The sequence below is a fragment of the Humulus lupulus genome, chromosome 7 (genome assembly GCF_963169125.1).
Source record: "Humulus lupulus chromosome 7, drHumLupu1.1, whole genome shotgun sequence".
NCBI classification, from domain to species: domain Eukaryota; kingdom Viridiplantae; phylum Streptophyta; class Magnoliopsida; order Rosales; family Cannabaceae; genus Humulus; species Humulus lupulus.
The window spans coordinates 202843653-202863816 of NC_084799.1; the positions used below are offsets into that span (position 1 = coordinate 202843653).

Here is a 20164-nt window from a genome sequence, read left to right on the forward strand (position 1 = left end):
AAACATCAACTGATGATCATAATAATCATCCAGGGCTTTAGCCCCAAATAGAAGAGTGACAGTTGTAACCGTCACTAAGGTGGGTTCCGTTCCCATTAGCCATGTGACGATAGGGTCACCGGGGCTTTGTAGATAAGTGATCATTTCACTAACTTAAACAAGGTACGTGTTTGATGAACTAGTCACCAAGATAACCTACTGCATGACTATAGAGTCACAACCATGGGATTCCGCTCCCTAGCCATGTGACAAATAGTCACCTAGGCCTTTGGCCCTAGCTTTGAGTAACTAGTCCTAGACTAGTCAAGCGCTTATAATTTTCATCGACCTTTGGGTTGGTCCAGCATTAATGCTCTTAGAGTCATTCAAGGGTGTTGACACGGTTCTTCGCCAATAGATAATTAACATAATAAAGAGTGGGATTAGTGCTAAGTAATGAACTGTAATAGATGAATGATCTTAAAATAAAATGGTGACACGAATACTTTTTTAGGTGGTTCAAAGGTTAAAATCCTTCTAGTCCACCAGCCAATATTATTGCTATCTCTCTGATATTCTTTACGGGGTATTTCTTTACACAATAGAATCCAACCCTTTGCAACTCCCAGGGTCTCCATATTTATAGGGAGAGGGCACCTGGGGGTTGGCAAGGGGGGTCATCCCGTGACCTTCTTACCCATCATGTCACTTCTGTGACATTCATGATTAATTCCTAAAACCTGACAAATGAAGTGTGTCTAATCAATAGGTAAGGGGGATAATGGACCGCACGGCCTAACCCAGTCGTGGGTGCTTGAACACGCACGTTTATGCTGCGTGTCCGAGAATTCAGGGATATATCAGACACGTGATGTCTGATATATGCACGTTTACATTGCGTGGTTAACTTTATAAGAGGTCAGAGGTGCCAACTCAAGCTCATACCTTGAGATTGATGTATTCTTGGCCTGTGGTGTCCATACTTCTGACCCGACCCCTTAGTAATCTTAGTAAGCCTTTGGTTACCTCGAGCTAAAGAGGTAGGACCTGGTAACAGCAGCTCCGGGTACGTGACATCCACGTGGCTGATATAATTATGCCATCTCTCAGCTCACTAATAGCCCGTGGATAATTAGGGCGTACAAACGGTGATATCGATTAGATCTAATCTTTTGTCAGCCCTGCGTTCATGACACTTATGCTGTTTTTGTCTCTTAGGTCAGTGATACGCAACCAGTGCCGACCCTAACTAGTCAGTGCCATACACAAGTAAGAAATGCTACCAAACATATATCATATGTCAAATATCCGAATATAAGGCATTCAGCATGCTTACTTAACAATTTCTAGCATAATTAAGATCATGCATAAACACAGAGACTCAAGCTCTGAACAATCTCATATTCAATATTCATGGCATGCCCTATTCACATGTTTCTCATGCATCACATGCATCACATTTAAACATCAAACATGCATCAAGAATAACCATGCATGTCATATACACAGGGTGCGGTTTTCTTACCTCTGGTTAGAGCAAAAATTAGTAAAAGAACGACCCTTGAGAACGATCAACTTTTTAGTTCCTTAGAGGTCACCTAGTCATAACCAATTGGAATCCCATCAATAAAATAAATCATAAAAAGGTTTATAATCTAAAACCTCACTCCCAAGACCAATCCCACACTCTCGGGACTCACAATCTACTCAAATGGGGTAAAAGAACCCATCCCCGAGCCTTAAAAGTCATCCCGAGCCCTAAAATAGGCTTGCTGGAAAATGGACCAGCGCTGCAGCCCTATTAAATGGCACTGAGGTGCTATTTCAAGTCAGAGAGGCCCAGCTCTCTGCCCTACCTAGCGCTGCTGCGCCAATCACAGACCATAATCTCTCTGGCTTCCTTCCTTGCGACTTCTCTTAAAAAACAACCCTTCAAACCAGCCCCAAACATCACCGAAACATGCCACTCAACCCCTAAACTTCATACATATCACAACCTCATCAAAACCCAATCAATCTTACTCAAAAACTTTCATTAATTCTCACAACTTAACACCTCAAAATCCTCAACTGAAAAACCATAAGGAAAAACAGAATTGATAAAATCTTACCTCAAGTGGGATTTAGATCCTCTTCAATGGAAGAATCAAAGTTCTAAGCCTCAAACCTTGATTTCCTAACTTGTTTCTTCAAATTGGCTCTCAAAAATTGAAAGTAAGAAGGAGAGAAGTATAGGTACGGGAGAGAGAGATGAGGATGATGATGATGCTCTATTTTTACAATTCCACAACCTTCTAGTGTGATATAATCCCTTGGTCAAATGACCATAATACCCCTAGGTCAATTAAATCCCTCTAAAGACTTCCAAGGGTAAAGCCGTCATTTCCCGCCTATCTCGTTAATTATAATTAATACCCTCCAATTCTCGTCATTCTCAATATTCGCAAATGCTAATAATTCATATCTCATTACCCTTTAATTTCTGGCAACGTTCTAATCACCAAATTACCCCGAGACTCACCCCGAGCCTCGAAACTAACCCCGTTATGACCAAACCGAAAACGTGCATTCCATGATCATCTCATGCCGAATGGCTCGAACAAATCCACATATAATGTGGTATTATTTTTAACTCACCCGTATGCATGAAAATACACAATTACGCCCTCAACGGGCCAAATTACCAAAATGCCCTTATAACAAAATGTGGACCCATATGCATGCATTTATCATCATATAATAATATAATTCACATAAACATGCATATAATCATTTAATAATATAATAAATCAATTATGGCCCTTCCGGTCTCCTAATCAAGGTCCTAAACCTTATTAGAAAATTTGGGTCATTACAATTGTTTATCCAAAAAACGGTTGTGGATGACGTGGCAAGAACTCGCCTATCGACCAGAGATACTTCCATATGCGGAGTTCAAGTTTTATATACGACCAGCCTGGTCGTATACTCCGTTTATTTATGTATAAATTTGTATAGTTGTAATGATATCCGAGAATATCTCTGCATTATAACCTGAATATATATTTATTAAGGAAAGATATGATTAATTGACTCATGTAACCCTAATTGAGCCTATAAATATACAAGAAATAGCTCAAAGGGGGGGGGGGGGGGGGGGGGGGGAGGATCTCTGGATCTTTTGGTCTTTTTTCAAATTGTATTGCTATTATCCATCATCTGTTTTGTTTCTCCTTCTAAGGTCTGTGAAACTCAGGAACCTTAGTTCTTTGATCACACCTTTGAAGCTCAACATTAATAATAGCATCAAGTGGATGTAGGTCATTACCAATGACTGGGGCCGAACCACTATAATTCCTGGTGTTCTTTACTCTCCATTAGATTGTATTCTCAAGTATCGTATTATTTTCCTGTCGTTTATTTGACTCCATGTCATTGGAAAAAACGAGGGTCAACATTCTGGTGCTTTCATTGAGAGCTTGTAAAAAAAAAATCAGATGGCAAAACTTACCAAGAAGACCGGACAGGCTGCCGCTGCTGCATCTTCCCAGCCTCCTCCCCCAAATGTGGCTAAAGACGAATTGCATTTGGAGTTTGATGAGGAAGAGTTAGATTCTGAGACCCTGAAGGAAACACTGAGGGTGCTGCAGGATGAGTTGGCCAATCTGAGGGCCAATCAAGAGAATGTTGCCGAGATAATGGCGTCACAGCAAAGGGAGATAGAACGCCAGCGTCAGGAGCTGAGTGAGAGGCAGGCTGAGATGGATCGACGGCAGAGGGATGCCATGGCCGCCCTTGAAGCAGCCATCCAGCTGGCTAGGAATCAGGCTGCGCCAGCCTCCCAGCCAGATCAGCCACCAAACGGGCCACCTCAAAGGGGTCCCAATCCTAGTCCTCCGCTCCAGCCAATAAGCCCTCAGAGGCCGGAGCATCCACCTATGCCTCAGGATGATGTCTCACCTAGGGATCCTGAGCAGAAGCCTCCATCTCAAGCTGGTCGAGGCAATCCCCCGCGCCTGAGGCAGAATAGGGCCGGGTAACAGCCCCGCAGTCCTAGACGCCCAGGGGATCAAGAGCCGCATCCACCGAGCAAGGGGCAGCGTCATTCTGCCAACAAGAGGAACTCAGAGACAGGCTCTGCGATCAGGGGGCCCCCCACATCATAACAATGCACGGGGACCCACCGACCAGCTCAGGCCTCCCCCTAACGCTCGTGAATTGCCAGCCCAAGGAGGCAATAGAGGGAATAGTCGGTCGCACCATATCCAGCTGTAATTCAGAGATGGCCACGGCTACAATGAAGCAGACTCTGGCAGAGGAAATGCAGGTCGGAGGAATGAAGAGAGAGGTGGAGGCAGGAGCCCCCCACCTAGAGAAGACCGACCTGTAGGTCATAACGCCGGGGGGCAGCCCAGGCAGAATAACGTCTTTAGTTGGCTCGGAGCCAGCGAGCAGCAGTAAAGAGAGGATGATTTGAGGGATGTACTTAACGACCACCGAGAAAGGCACGATGAGTACATTCCCCCGGCACCAGAGGCCCCAGCAATCTCAGAAGTTGTTCAGGCTCAAATCGATGCCCTGAACCAGGCTGTACAGCAGCTGGTCGGGGGGGGGGGGGGGGGGGGAACGTCCCATATTGAGTACGATCGGAGAAGAGGCACCCCCTTCGTACAGTGGATTACTGTGGCCGAAACCCCCAGTAAGTTCAAAATTCCAACACTTCCAAACTTCGACGGGTATGGAGACCCGGTATCTCATGTCAACAAGTTTGAGATACAAATGGACATTCAGAAAGTCTCTGAAGACACTCGCTGCAGGATCTTCCCAACAATGGAGTATAGTATCCTGGGAGATGTTCGTGAAGGAGTTTTACGGACAGTTCTATGCGGGTCATGTGCACCCCACTGAGGTGAACCAACTGGTCGAGATACGCCATAAATAGGGGGAGCCCTTGAAGGAATATGTTCAACGCTTCATGCGCGTTGCAGCTAGAGCCAAGACCGTGGGCGATGAAGGTAAGATGATGGCCCTAACTGCTGGGGTTAGACGCCATTCACCCCTCTAGAGTAGCCTCAGAAAGCATGGGGTTAAAAGTACCTAGGAGTTCTTAGATCGAGCTGATCGGTACATCAAGCTCGAGGACGCGATTGCCAACGAAGGGAAATCGCCAGCAAAAGACAAGGGGCCCAAGGAAGAACCCGCCAAAGCCGCCAACGGGTCGAAGCCCAATGGCAACGGCAAAGGCAACGGGAATGGCAATGGTAAGAATGTTGGAAAGTGGACGAACAACGAACCCTCGACCTCCGAGAGTAAGCGCCCCAAAGGTAATCGGTATGAACCGAGATTCACCAACTACACTGCTCTTGTTGAAAGCTGAGCCGAGGTTTACCAGGCGACTAGCTCAAGCGTGCCCTACAAACGACCCGCACCTATAAGAAAAGATATCTCCAAGAGAGATGCAACAAAATTCTGTCCTTTTCACAACGACTACTGATGAGTCTATTTTTAGCATAGTTTTTAACATGTGTTTAGGGTAAGTTTGAGTCATTTTGGTGGAGTGTTATACGGTATTATGCTTGTTTTGGTATGTTTGCAGGAAATAGGAGAAGAAAACGTGAAGTTTGGGAAATGGCTGGAAAATCAGCTTAAATTGGGAAATTTATGCTAAAAGTTGACAAGAAGAAAGTTGAAGACTCATTTGCGGAGATAATTGTTCATTTTGGAGTTCGAAAACAAGTTTTTGGAAAAATTAGAGGGGTCGCGGCGCTTGAATGAAGAGCTGCGGCGCAAGGAAAAAGCAGAGAAGGCTAATTTTCTGAAGTTTTTAAGGGTCGCAACGCATATGGGAAGCACCGCGGCGCTCGCTGAAAACAGAGAGGAGGCTGCACAATTACAAAGAGGCGCGCCGCGGTGCTTGAATCCTAGGGCCGCGGCGCGTGTGCCTGTATGTGGCCTGCAAAAGGGGCAGAATTGTTAGATATTTTAGGCTTCTTTTTAAATACATTTTAAGAGTTAATTAGGGTATTCTATTCATTATTAGAGGTGTAGAAAAGTCATTAAAGACAGAGGAGAACATTGAAGACCTAGAGTTTAATTTCTTATGTATTCTCTATTCTGGAGTTTATGTTTATATTTAGTTTGATTGATTCCATTATGTCTACTGTGAACTAATCTTGTTATTAGGGTATTAGTGGATTCTTCTTGAAACTTTTGATTTCTTAATGAAATTTTCCTGAATTTCTTTCTTCTGTTGTGGATTATTTATCTTATGCTTAATGCTTGTGAATGTTTAATCATCATTTACATGTTTATCTGATTTTAACCTCTACTCTGAAAAGAGAAGGATAATTATGCTATAGGTAAATAATCACAACTTTATATTAGACGAAAGTACTTCTATAAATTGTGTAGTTTAGGGATTATGTGTTTAAAGCCTGCAATATATTGATTTACCACAGAGATGTAGGAAATAGTATATTGTAGAGAATTATAGATCCTAACAAGACTATAATATATAATTGTAATCTTCTACCACAATAGAATTAAGAAATATTGAGAATTGGTTAGAAATCATAAGTGGATGGTTGATGAAACTAAAGCCCTAACTTTTACATCTATTGAATTAAATCAAATTTCATCTCTGCGTTTCTTTAAGTGCTTAATAGTTTTCTTAATTTTTAGTAATATTTATTTTATTTATAAATCTGAAATTATTAATTAAATCAATTAGAATTAGAGGTTAATTATTGGTAGTTAATAGCAGTCTTCGTGGGATCGACACTTTACTTATCATATATTACTTGATTAGACTGCGTATACTTGCGTGTTACTTTTTAGCGTTGTTGCCAGGGACTTTTTTATTAATATCAATAAGTTAATTTTTGTTCTAATTTGATTTGTTTTTTTTTCATTTTTTTTTAACATTTATTTGGATCAAGGTTCTCTTGTGTTTCAGGACTTGTTGGTATATGCGAAGCAATAGACAAAAACATATTATACCAATAGACCGGGAAATTGAAAGAACGTGCAGACAGAACCGGAAAATAAAAAGGAAATTGGAATTCACCATGGCTGACAATTTGGGAAATGGTGCTAATAATGGTCAAGGGGCTGCTGAGGTTCCAAGGGAGCAAGGAGCACGAACATTAAGAGATGCATTAGACCTCCAACCATTGCTGCCAACAACTTTGAGATTAAGCCAACCATCCTTCAGATGGTTCAAACAACTGTTCATTTTGGAGGTATGCCGACAGAGGACCCTAATTTACACATAGCTAATTTTCTGGAGTTATGTGCAACGTTCAAGATGAATGGGGTGAGTGATGATGCTATAAGACTGAGGTTATTCCCATTTTCACTGAGGGATAGGGCGAAAAGTTGGCTGATATCCTTACAAGCGAATTCGATCACTACATGGGAGGAGTTAGCTCAGAAATTCCTTGCCAAGTTCTTTCCTCCAGCAAAGGCTGCAAAGTTAAGGGGTGAGATTAATAATTTTTATCAGTTGGATGGAGAGTCACTGTATGATTCTTGGGAGCACTTTAAGGAGTTGTTAAGGAAGTGTCCACACCATGGAATAGAAAAGTGGATGTTGGTGCATAATTTTTATAATGGGTTGAATGGGACGACAAGAACAATTATAGATGCTGCAGCGGGAGGTGCCTTTATGAGTAAAAGTGCTAATGAGGCATATGAGCTATTAGAGGAGATGGCGATGAATAATTATCAATGGCCAACTGAAAGGGGACAGCCAAAGAAGGTGGCTGGAATGATGGAATTGGATGCTATAACCATGCTTACAGCTCAAGTAGCAGATTTGACGAAGCAATTACAAAAGAATACACTCCCATCTCAAGCTATCCAAGTTCAAAACCTTTGTGAAGTCTGTGGTACACTCGGGTTAGAGGATTATGCTCGGGATTGCGGTGCTTAGGAAGCTTGGGACACATGTAAGAAAATTGTTGTACCCGTAGAGCAGGGCGTGGCCCTATTGTTTGTATTGTAGGGCATGGCCCTATGTGATTGAATTGCAGGGCATAGCCCTATTGTTTATGTTTATTATATGTTTAAATATTTGTTGATATTATGTTATGTAGTGCATATTTGTTAATGAACGGCGAAGGCCGAGTACGGCAAGGGGCCGGGAATGGCGTTGACCATGCAGAGTGCAAATCCGAGTACGGCAAAGGGCCAGGAACGACATTGGGCATGCAGAGTGCAAGCCGTTAGGGCAAGACCCTCCTAGGATGCTGGATTCATCCTCTTAGTGAAGACCGCGAACCCAAAGCCTGGTAAAGCGCCTGGGACGGCATGGCCGCTATGTGTTTAGCTTGTTGGTTGTTTTGATATATGCTATTGATAGATATGTATATGTTAATTATTTTGTGTTGAGTTTTCTTGTTGGGCTTCGGCTCACCGGTGCTCTATGGTGCAGGTAAAGGCAAGGGAAAGGTCGACCAACCATGAGTACGGAGAGTGTGGAGCGATGGCTACATGTTCAGCCTACCTGGCTGTCTTAGCTAGCGTTATTTTGGGAAAATGAAATGTACTATAATAGTTGTTTTGTCGCCTAAGTCTACCACGTGTACATTTTGATCTATAATATATTTTCTAAACAGAATTTTGGGATCCTACTGTAATATTTTCTAAGATTTTAATGAATAACTAAATGTTTTATATTTAATGACTTATAACGGGTTTTTATCTCAGTTTAGTCACACTTTTAACCTAAAACCTCGATTATCGAATTAATGGCATGTTTTAAACTCACTTAGTAAAGGCTCTAGGGAAATAGGGCGTTACAATACCTATCATTTTGCATAGCTAGGTTGTATCAACTCTTAACATAATAGCGTCCATGATTTGTATAGTGTCATAGCCACGAATCTGCATGTTCAAATGGAGTAATGAGGATGGATAAGATAATCTGTAAATTCGGGGTATTAAAACATTATTGAATAAGACCTTTATTCCATTTCTCTAAGGACTCCATGAGCTGGGAAACCATCATATCCTCAATTATTCCTATAGAAGTTGGTAGAAAAAAGGGTGGTCTTGGGATCCAATGATCGTTAAAAGCCTTAGTGTTTTTTCCATCCCTTATTCTTCTTTGTAAGCCTTTGACAAGTAATTCTCTTCCCCATAGAATACTATGCCAAATCATAGATGGATAATTTCCAACTTTAGATTCCATGAAGCTTGTATTCTGAAAATATATGCCTTTCAAAATTGTGCAATAAGAGATGATGGGTTCATTAGTATACGCCATTCTTGTTTAGCTAACAGAGCTTGATTATATTTGTAATGCCCTAAATTCTTCGATGTGGTTTAGTGGTGGTTTAGTTCACCAAGAGGGCCGTAATTGTTTAATTACGCCATTAAATGAATATATGCATGTTTATATGAATTATATTATAATATGATGTCATATGCATGCGTGTGGGTCCACATTTGAAATATTATGATGTTCTGATCATTTGGCCCATTGAGGGTAAATTTGTGTATTTGGGTGCATGATGTGGTTTGTGAATGAGATTCCATTATTATGGAGATATATTCGAGCTATTCGGCATGAGACGGTCATTTTTAGTGGATTAGCGGTTTTTTCATAACGGGGTCAATTTTGGTATAATAGGAATGTTTATTTGATGATAAATTGGGAATATTTGAGATCAAGGTGAAATTCTGGAAGTTTTGAGTTTTTAGAGTTTCTAAGCTTTGAATTGGACATTGTGAATTGTTGAGTTTTCGATTCGTTTGAACCTTGGGTTTTGAGGGCTTTGATGCATTGGAAAGCTTGGGAATCTTGTTTTGATGATTGTAGAATGTTTAGATATGATTTTGGAGGCTTTGGAGTGTTAAAAACATGTTTGGGAATGGCCCAGAGTTGAGGGCCGCGACCCTATTCTTGGGGTGTCGCGGCCCTGCTTTGAAGAAGCAGGTGGGGCTTTTTGTGCCTTCTGGGCGCCGCGGCCCTTGCCTTAGGGAACTCTGGGGGCTGTGGCCCAAGGTGCTAGGGCCGCAGCCCTTGCCCAGTTTTCGCCCCGTTTGCTCGTTTTGACCCCGGGAACCTAGTTTTAGGCCTCGAGAGTGTCCCTACTACTTGGATTAGTTTGGATTGATCTCTTGGAGGCTAGATATTGGTTTGAGAACCTTTGATTATCATGTTATTGATGGTATCCTATAATGTGTTTGTTGACGCGGTTCTTCGCCAACAGGTAATTAGAAGAAGAAGAAGAGAAAGGGATTAGTGCTAATAATGAACCGTACCAGATATATGATCTTAGAGAGTGAAAGAGGTGACTCAAGACACGGTTTTTAAGTGGTTCAAAGGTTAAAATCCTTCTACTCCACTAGTCAGTATTATTGATATATATTGGGCCTTTGATTACAGAGTATTTCTTACAATTGAGCATCCAACCCCTATTATCTCCAGGGTCTCCATATTTATAGGAGAAGGCACCTGGGAGTTGCTAAGAAGGTCATCCCGTGACCCTCTTACCTATCGTATCAACTCTGTGACATTCATGATTAATTCCTAAACCTGACACATAAGTGTGGTCAAATCAATAGGTAAGGAGATAATGGGCCGCACGATCCAACCCAGTCGTGGGTGTCTGAACACGCACGTTCCTGCTGCGTGTCCGAGAAGTCAGGGGGATATCAGACACGTGATGTCTGATATATGCACGTTTACCTTGCGTGTGCAGACTTTACAAAGGGTCACAGCCTCCATATCCAGATCGTGCCACGAGCTGGATACTTAACTCGACCTTCGGCCTTCATAGTCCGGACGCAGATCCTAGGCAATCTTGGCAAACCCTTGGGTTATCCCGAGCTCAAGAGGTACGACCTCTTGACGGGAGCTCCGGTCTTGGGGATGTCCCTGGGATAATCATGATTAGGTCGCAGCTTCGACTGCTAATCAGCCTGTGGTAAAATCAGGGCGTACAGTGTTATGATTAGGTAACCGCTAAAGGACTAAAAGCTAAACCGTTCTCAAGGGTCGTTCTTTTGTTCATTCTAGCTCGAATCAGAGGTAAGAAAACTACACCCCAAATGTGACATGCATGGTTATTCATGAGGCATGTTGGTTGTATAAATGTGGACATGAATTGATTGTGGAATACTTAGCAAATCTTGCTCACTTGTGCATGGCACTGACTCATTAGTCAGATTTGGCAAAGGTGCTAGTATCAACTGTGAAGCTGTGACTTATTAGTCAGGTTCGGCAGTGGTACTGGGCACTGGTCACATTGCGCTGACTCATTATTCAGGACGGCCTTAGCATGTTCAACGCAAGCCAATAAAGATTAGATCTAATTGACTTTCTGCATTGAATGACTCAAAGAGCATTAATGCCGGACCGACCTAAAGTTCGATGAATATTATAAGCGCTTGTGTGGCTTACCCATCAGTCACTCACTTGTTAAAGCAGAGACTTACCCATTAGTCTCTCATTTGTTGAAGGCTAGTGGCTTACCCAACATCCACTCTTCCATTTGAATCAGTGACCTGCTTGTCAGTCACTCAGTATGGTTTACCAGAACCTCAAGTGATATTCACTCATCTGTTTGAAAGCTATGAGCTCTGTGTGATTATAATGATAATCATTTGATGATGTTTACATATAGTACTGTGTTTTCTTGCTGGGCTTTGGCTCATGGGTGCTATGTGGTGCAGGTAAAGGAAAGGAAAAGCTCACCCAGCCTTGAGTGGAGAGCTTAGGTGATGATGTGTACATATGCGGCCGCTTAACCACCACGGCCAAGGAGTTCTCAGAGGAACTAGGGGGTTTACCCTATTTTTGCCGCTTAGGTCAGCGGGGTTTGAACTTTTGGAACAGTAATGACCTTTTTGAGTTGTAAATAACTTGTAAATGTTCTTGTGGACCCATGAACGGTTTTATGTATCAATAAAACATATCCTTTCCTTTTTATTGGTTTTCACCCTAACCTGTTAATTGCACTTAGATCACGTTTTTAACCAAAGGACTCAGGCAATGAGTCAAATTTCCGGTTCACCGTTCACCGTAACTGTTTTGGGGTAACCAAGGCGTTACAATATTGGACAAACTTTATGAATCCTAAGCCTCCCTTATATTTCAGTAAACACATTTTATGTCAGGCCCTCCAATGAATTTTCCTTTTCACTACTACAAAAAGACCCTTTTAGGACACTTTTTTACGGCACTCACCTAGATGTGAGTCCTAAAAACAGCTCCTGGATTTTTTAGGACTCGCGTTGCGAGTCCTTAAAGAATTTCTTTTAGGGCTCATGGAGCGAGTCCTAAAAACTATGTGTGTCCTAAAAGTTTGATTTTTTTTAACAAACATCTCCTGGACTTTTTAAGACACTCATTGCGGTCCTAAAAACTTATGTGTTTCCTAAAAGTTTGAATTTTAAAAAATCACAAATTCCCTCCAATCTCCTGGACTTTTTAGGACTCGCGTTGAGAGTCCTTAAAAAATTTCTTTTAGGACTCGCAACGCAAGGCCTAAAAGCTAATGCGTGTCCTAAAAACTTTTAAGTAAAAAATAACAAAAATTTCTATCATTTTTTAATTGGGCTATATTAGGGAATCATTTCTCATCAGCACACACAAAGGAAGAAGAAAAAAATCAACTGCCTCCTTCCCTCTACAACTCTCTCCCGCCTTCATCAGTACGAAGCCCCGATCGCTACCCTGTTGTCGTCCTCCATAGACACGTGTCGGTGCAATGGACACAGAAGATCGGTGACCTTCGACCCCCGCGAGCCCAGACCCTCATGCGCCGCCCTTCCCCGCCTAGAGTCATTCGAAGTCTCGGTGGTGCTATTTTTCTCAAACTCTTCCGAGTGTTTTCCGACCGCCTCGAGCCACCCCGATCCAAACGAACACCACCAATGCATTCCTTGTGCTTTGGGCATCAAAACCCACTAAAGAATTGAACTTAACGTTCATCGAAATTGGAAGTCGACATTCGTCGGAATCCATGGAGGTCTGAGAAATCATAGTTCAAATCTGGTCATTCTAGGCCTTTCCAAGAAGAACCACCACCACCACGACGCTCCCTGAGACTTGGGCTTCGATGCCCAGTGATCATTTTCCCAAACCACCACCGTGGGGTGGTGGCACCGCCGTTAACGTCGGAACTCCGGTGGGAGCTTTGGCTATCAATTAATTTTTTAAAAATTAAAAATAAGACTTTTTAGCACTCGCAATGCGAGCCCTAAAAACATTCTTTTAGGCCTCGCAACGTGAGGCCTAAAAAACCTCAGTTTTTAAGGCTCTCAAATAAAAGACTCGCGCCCCACAAGTCCTAAAAAAAAAATTTAAAAACCTTTTTTGTAGTAGTGTTTTGATTGAACTGACCCCCACCAATATCATGCTAATAACCCTTCAATCTCTTGACATAAACCTTCTGGAATTTCAAAGAATGACATGAGATATATAGGCATAGCCTGAATTATTACTTTTAAAAGGATTTCCTTTCCTGCTTGAGAGAAAAGTTCGTTTTGTAATGAATGTAACTATAGCCATATTTTCTCTTTAATTGTTCTGAACAAACCTTTCTTGTTCCTTCCCCCTAACATAGGCATCTCCAGGTAGGTTTCTATATTGTCAGTTGTTTGCATATTTAGGGAGGACACATAAAGTGATTGCATCTCCTAAGGAGTATTTGGTGAGAAAAATAGAAGAGATTTGTTGAAGTTAATCATCTATCCGAAAGGACATAAAAGATTGTAAGTCTTTCAAAAATCAAACTTATAAACAAAATAGAATATTAGGAGTAAATTAGAATATAAATATAACTATTTATTATAAACTTATTATTGTACCTATCCTGAACAAGAGTAAAGGGAAAAAATTCTTTGGATAGATTGCTAATTATTTATTTGTTACTGAAAAAAAAAAAAAAGCTAATTATTTATTGCTTTTTCTTTTTGTGTTCTCTACAGGTGGAGAGGAGATCAAATGGCACATGGGCCAGGCTATGGGTGCTTGCTGGGCTGAGAGGCACATGGGTAGTGATGCGGCTCACTGTAGTAGTTGACAGCCTTTTGGGCCTTAAAAATGCAACTTTTTCTTTTCTTTCTTCAAAATACCACTTCTTCACAATTTCTTTTTAGTTTTAATTTCTTCTCTTTTATTTTCTTCAAGAATGTTAAACTACAACAAAATTCTTAGAAATTAAAGAAAGAAAATTAAATAATTCGAACACACAAATTTAATCAAGAATAATTATAAAAACACACAAATCTATAAAATTATAATGAAGCTAATAAATTCAAATTAACATAAAAAAATTAATAAATTAATTAAAAACTCAAGAACTAAATTATATATAGCTTATAAAATATGGTAAAACAAATGTGTTTTGAAGATTTATCAAGTATATGGTTTGGGAAGGAAGATGTTGATGACATTGTAGCAAGATTTAATTACACTAATGGCTTAAATGTCAATGTTGTTAATCCTCCTTACTTTAGGGAAATGACACAAGTCATTGGAGGTAATGGCCCCAGTTATGAACCTCGACCGATAGATGAATTATCTAATTCTTTTCTAAGTAAAGAGAAGAGGAGAATTGAAAAACATGAATATAACAAACAATCATCGAACTATATCGAGCTCTATCAATTATTGTCTTCTACCTTTTGAGCAAACATAGGCATCGAATTCTATCGATCAGCATCATTGAGATGCATCAAAAAATGTATATGCAGAAAAACACATAAAATCACTATGAAAATTCAATTTCAAAGAAAAACATACAAATGTAGGCACAAAATTGTTCAAAATATTATAATAAATGTAAAGCAACGACACACATCACACATCGAAACACTAAGGCCATATGTCCTGACCCATTGATTTTCTCCCCCAAGATTCAAATTAATAAATTGATAGTGTCATTGGTATTAGGTTGAATACTTGTGTTCACCTCAATCCTTGGAGTGATTTCAACCAGTATAATAATGAGAGGGGTATTTTTGTCTTATGATAGAAGATTGACATACTTTACCTATAATTGCATTAGATGGGATACATTTTAATTATGCCCCCACTTAATGTATAATTTATCAAATCTCCCATTAGTAATAGGAAACAATTCACAATCCAATACTTTTATTTACTTTGCTATTTTAACTTTTATTGTTTTTTGTTTTCTACTTATTTTCTTTCAATACGATATATTACTAGTTGTTCTTTATTGAATTAGTAACTAAAGGAGAAGATGCAAATTAACTAAAACGAAGTCAACAATTCATTTAATATTTATTGATAATATACAAAAAATAACTATTTTTTATTTTATATTGTAAAATAAGTAGTTGTTAATTGTTAATTAATAAACTATAGTGACAATATGGTAAATAAAAAAGTGATATTAATTGTTGTGTTAAATTTGGCTCATGTTATATCTTGTGTCAAATTTAGCACAACTACTTTTAGAACACTATTAGAGTGATAATTTTACTAAAATGTACTAAATATAACAATACATTACATTTTTGGCACTCTATTGGAGATACTCTTAAGGTGACAAATAGCAACACTATTTTTTAAATTCACCCATATTCATTTACTACTTCAATCATAAATTGATTCAACATGCACCAACCAAAAAAAAAACACAAGTCCATCATGTCCACACACAACCATGTACATGATGATATGGCATTATTATTTTTCATGACAAGATAAAAATATATAGAACGATCAAAGCAAAAGGAAGTAGTGAATTGTTATGATTATTAGGGATTATTGTTTGAGTCTTATTATGTCGAGCGTGGCTTTGAGGACTGACTGGGGGCTTCGTCGAAGTTTCAAGTATTCCTTGTATGGAATCCCTGGATAAGCCGGGGCTTGGCCCAAAGCTTCTAAAAGCTCAGGTATTGGTGCAACCTTGTTGTCCGCCGCTGGTCCATGTCCTGACACTATTGATATTCTTGTGTTTTTGTTGTTCACCACTGCTCTATGTGTCACACTCTTGTACAGGTCATTGCTTAGGATCTGTCACACACACATGATAATGCATCGTCACCTACTATATATAAATTTATTTTCAATTTTTAAATTTTATAACAACTCATTATTATTTCTAAGCAATAAGAATGAGAATCGCTAAGGGCACCACTAATGCCCAACACCACAAGGAGATGGCATACTGCTCTTGGTGTAATTCAATATCGGGTCCCACTTATTTGGATTGAGGCATCGCTAACCAATCATATAGGGTGCTACCTCATGTGGTGTTGGACAATGTGTCAAATATCAACACTCAATAAGAATCAATATATAGCAATTGCGATTAGTGCCACCGTCAGTGTATGTTATGACGCAATTGACACAAATGTTAATTCTTGATCAACAAAGTTTGACCGACACAATTGCCTTTTTTGTAATAGTGTATATAAGCAAACACAAAATAACAAAAATAATGAATGGTGAAACTGAATTCATATACATATTATATACCTGCATGTGATCACCAAGGTCAACAATAATGGTGTTAGGCATGGCTTTCCAACGCACATATTTTCCTTTGTGTAGGATTTGAAGGCCACCGACGTCGTTTTGGAAAATGAAGTTTATAAGGCCTGAATCGGTATGAGGTAGGAGGCCAAGAGCTTGGTCAGGGTCTGGACAAGGTGGATAATAGTTCGAAGCCAATAAATGTAGTCCTTCATCCCAATTCGTAGCCTTCTCTAAGCAATTAGCTTCCAATCCTAATGTCTCAGATATTGCTCTCATTAACACTGTTGATATTTCTCTTGTTCTTTCACAATACTCTTCTACTGCCTCACTGAAATTATCATATATAAAACTTTTACATACAAATTATTACCTTAGTTAAATCGTAATAATATATAAGTACGTACCTAAAGCCTTGTGGTTTGTAGGGAGAATGAAATTGAGGATGAACAAGCATCTTTATAAAAGCCCTCCAAATAAAGTATTTACTACTGCCCATTGCATTGCAATCAAAATTGGTCCCATAATTTATAGGTTCCATCACATCTGTAGAGCCTTGGAACTCGATCTTCTCCTCTTCTGTCATACTGAAAAAACTCTCACATGCTTCCATCAATTTCTTCATTACACTATCCGAAATACCATGGTTCGCCAACTGATCCATCATTGCAGAAATATAAGAACACATTAATTTGTGTATATACACACACACATATATATATATATATATATGCATGTAATGTATTGAATAATTCTATATTTATATAGGACAATTCTTCTATAGCGGCTTCACTTTAAGCCCTATCAGTGGGGCTCTCAGTATTCTCGACCCGTGAATAATTTTCGGTGCGATTTTTTTTTATGACCGTGTATATTGTAACTATTGAGAGGATCTTGCAAATTTTCAAAAAATTCTGAATAGTTTACAAGTACTGAAAACTAAGTTCAAACATGTTGTTGCACGTGTGACTAATTTTTGTATGCGCGTGAAAAGCAACATGTTTGAACCTAGTTTTCAGTACTGTAAACTATTCTAAATTTTCTGCAGGATGCTCTAAACAACTATAATATACACGGTCATAATAAAAATCATGCCGAAAATTGTTCACGGATCGAGAATACTGAAGAGCCCCACCTGTAAGGCTTAAAGTGAAGCTCATGTATTGTTCTATATTAATTTTGAATTTAGTTGTTTTTTTTCATAATTAATGTTATTTCCAACTAATGAGAGGCACTAGCTATATTTAGAAATTGACATGCATTTAAAAAATGAAAGTTTACACTATTATATTTTCATAATAAATACACGTTTTTCATTTGGTAACTCTTCCAAAAATTTGAAAAAATCAAAATTTATTTTTAGAAATATTAATTAACAACTATAAATATAGACTACTGATTTTAATCTAATAGTTAATATTAAAGTAATTATTCATGAGTAGTAACCATTAAGAGTGTGTTTATGTATACCTGAAAGAAACCCCATTCCTTACATGCTTTGCGGAGGTCATGGAGGATTTTGGAGCGTTGATGAAGGTCGCCAGAGGTGAGAAGGGAGATATCAATGGTGGGGATTGAATACTCAGAGTGATTAGAGTCCACTACTTCTTCATCGCTCGGTTTCACAGTGATCTCATATTTGGATGCCAATGAAGAAGAAACTGTAGTATCTAACCAATCATCGCTCACTACTTTCACACTCATAATCGACACATCATGATCTGTTCCAGCCATGGATATTGAACAAACTTAATATATGTATATATATATATATATATATATGATTAGCTTTAGTTTAGTTATGAAGAGCTTAAGCATTTAAGTTTTCATTTATAGGCAACGAATACATAATATTTTATTTATGATCATCTACGCCAGTACTTGATTTTTTTTTAATTTAATATTGTCTATATAATTTTAGATTTATTTTTACTTTTGTGTACATCAAAATTAATTTTTAAATTTTGTCAAAAAAATATATTTTTTCAATGTAGACATGTGTGTACGCGTAATTTTAAATGATATGATATTATTAAAAAAATTAATGATTTTAGTTTTAATATTGTTGATGATTATTAAAAAAAATGAATAATAAAGTATAATGATAGAAAATAAATTTTTTCAGATGTTACTAGAATTAAGTATTGTCAATGATAAAATTTAAAAATTGTGACCATTAAATATAGGTTGTTTGGTCGTATAGGGACAAATTAATAAAATAATATGCACAATTATCATTATAATATAATATGTATAATATGCATGATAATCGTGTTAATTATAATCAACTTAATCATTATGATACCATTATAACGTGGTTGGCATAAAATCATATTATAACTGTTTTGTTGTTGGCTAATTTTTCCTTTTTTTTTTTTTTTTTTACAATGGACTATTTTAGTCTATTTACAATGTCATATAAATTTTGAAATAAATATTTTATTTTAATTAAATAATTTATTTATTTTTGTTTAAGTTTATGCTTATTCTAGTTTTTTAATTTGAGAGTGACAACCAAAGATTATATATTATATGTTTAATATAATATTAAATATTATACGTAGATTTTAAATTTAAGTTTCTTACTAATTTTTTTTTAAAAGCAATTTGCTGCTAATTCACAGTAGATTATATTATATGTTCAATATGATATTATTCTAATAAATGAGTTTAAATTTAATTAAATTTTATTTAAGTTATAAAATGTGTTGACACCGTTTTTCGTTAACTCAAAAATGAGAGCAAATTTAAACAAGAAAATATAGAAAATAATAAATAGAGATGAACAACACAAGCCTTTTTTACGTGGTTCAACAATTAAATCTGCCTAGTCTACGAGTCTATATTATTGAGACTTGATAGTTTTCTGATTATTTCTCCGAGAATAATTGCTCAGAGGTTTTTCCATAAATCAGAATTCGATCCCCTACAAATGGTGCTTTCTTCTCTATTTATAGAGAAAATATCAGAATTCATTCCCATATATTTCGATAAGATAATCTATAAATCAATTAATATAATGCATTAAATGATAGGATTTAATTGACATCCTACATACATGGAAACGTTGTTATATTATTTTATAATATAATGTAAAATTATATTATATTATAATATAATGTTTTAGATTAAATAAATGTCACAAAGTGTGTCACATATTGTAACATATAATAGAGAGTTACAATATTTAGATATATGAGATATATCCAAATAATGTAACATATTTTGTGTTACAAATTTGTAACTTCCAAATATTACATTTTATTGTGTAAAATTGTTGTTACACAATATTGAGATGAATTTCATAAAGCCATATGTGATATGGCTGTTAGAGATATGATTTTAACCCCAATAATGTGTTTTGGGAGTTACAAAATCATTTGGGAGAGTTTGGAACCGTTTGGAAAAACAGCACAATTTTTTGTGCTGAAATTGGTCAGTGGCCGCAGCCTGTGGGACAAAGACCAGTGGCCGCGGCCACCAATGTCTCTGGCTGCGGCCACAGGCCAAAAAACTAACCAATTTTCAGTTTTTTCAATATTTGTTGAACGGCTCAAAAAATCCAAATAACTCCCAAATCTCTTTTTTAATTCCATATTAATCCAATTAAACATTGGTAACAGCCATGGGGGTTGGTGGAATTTGAAATTCAAAGGGTGTCTCTAAACTCTATAAATAGGAGCCTATAGCTCACTTGTAAGACACAACTTTTCTATCCACTAGAGCACTTGGCTAGAAACACCT

The 20164-nt window shown here is 38.1% G+C and overlaps 1 protein-coding gene and 1 non-coding gene across 2 annotated transcripts; both read right to left on the bottom strand.

Annotated features, from left to right (window-relative positions):
• Positions 1-7429: 7429 nt before the first annotated feature.
• Positions 7430-7536, bottom strand: LOC133792839 (small nucleolar RNA R71). The gene has a single exon (XR_009874310.1). It is a non-coding gene; the product is annotated as a small nucleolar RNA R71 (small nucleolar RNA).
• An 8170-nt stretch (positions 7537-15706) lies between these two features.
• LOC133792607 (2-oxoglutarate-dependent dioxygenase 19-like) lies at positions 15707-18154 on the bottom strand. The gene is made up of 4 exons (XM_062230515.1): positions 17891-18154; positions 16828-17075; positions 16424-16751; positions 15707-15958 (listed from the first exon to the last, which is right to left on the bottom strand). Exons 1-4 carry the CDS (start codon positions 18152-18154, stop codon positions 15707-15709), a joined length of 1092 nt encoding a protein of 363 aa, XP_062086499.1.
• Positions 18155-20164: the final 2010 nt, after the last annotated feature.

What these genes read in the sequence shown, in the direction of transcription:
- LOC133792607 (XM_062230515.1), bottom strand. Translation starts at nt 18,154, where the DNA reads ATGGCTGGAACAGATCATGATGTGTCGATTATGAGTGTGAAAGTAGTG. An exon ending in TACAAACCACAAGGCTTTAG is followed by an intron (nt 16,752 to 16,827) that starts GTACGTACTTAT and finishes TGATAATTTCAG; the next exon opens with TGAGGCAGTAGAAGAGTATT. An exon ending in ACCTTGGTGATCACATGCAG is followed by an intron (nt 15,959 to 16,423) that starts GTATATAATATG and finishes TGTGTGTGACAG; the next exon opens with ATCCTAAGCAATGACCTGTA.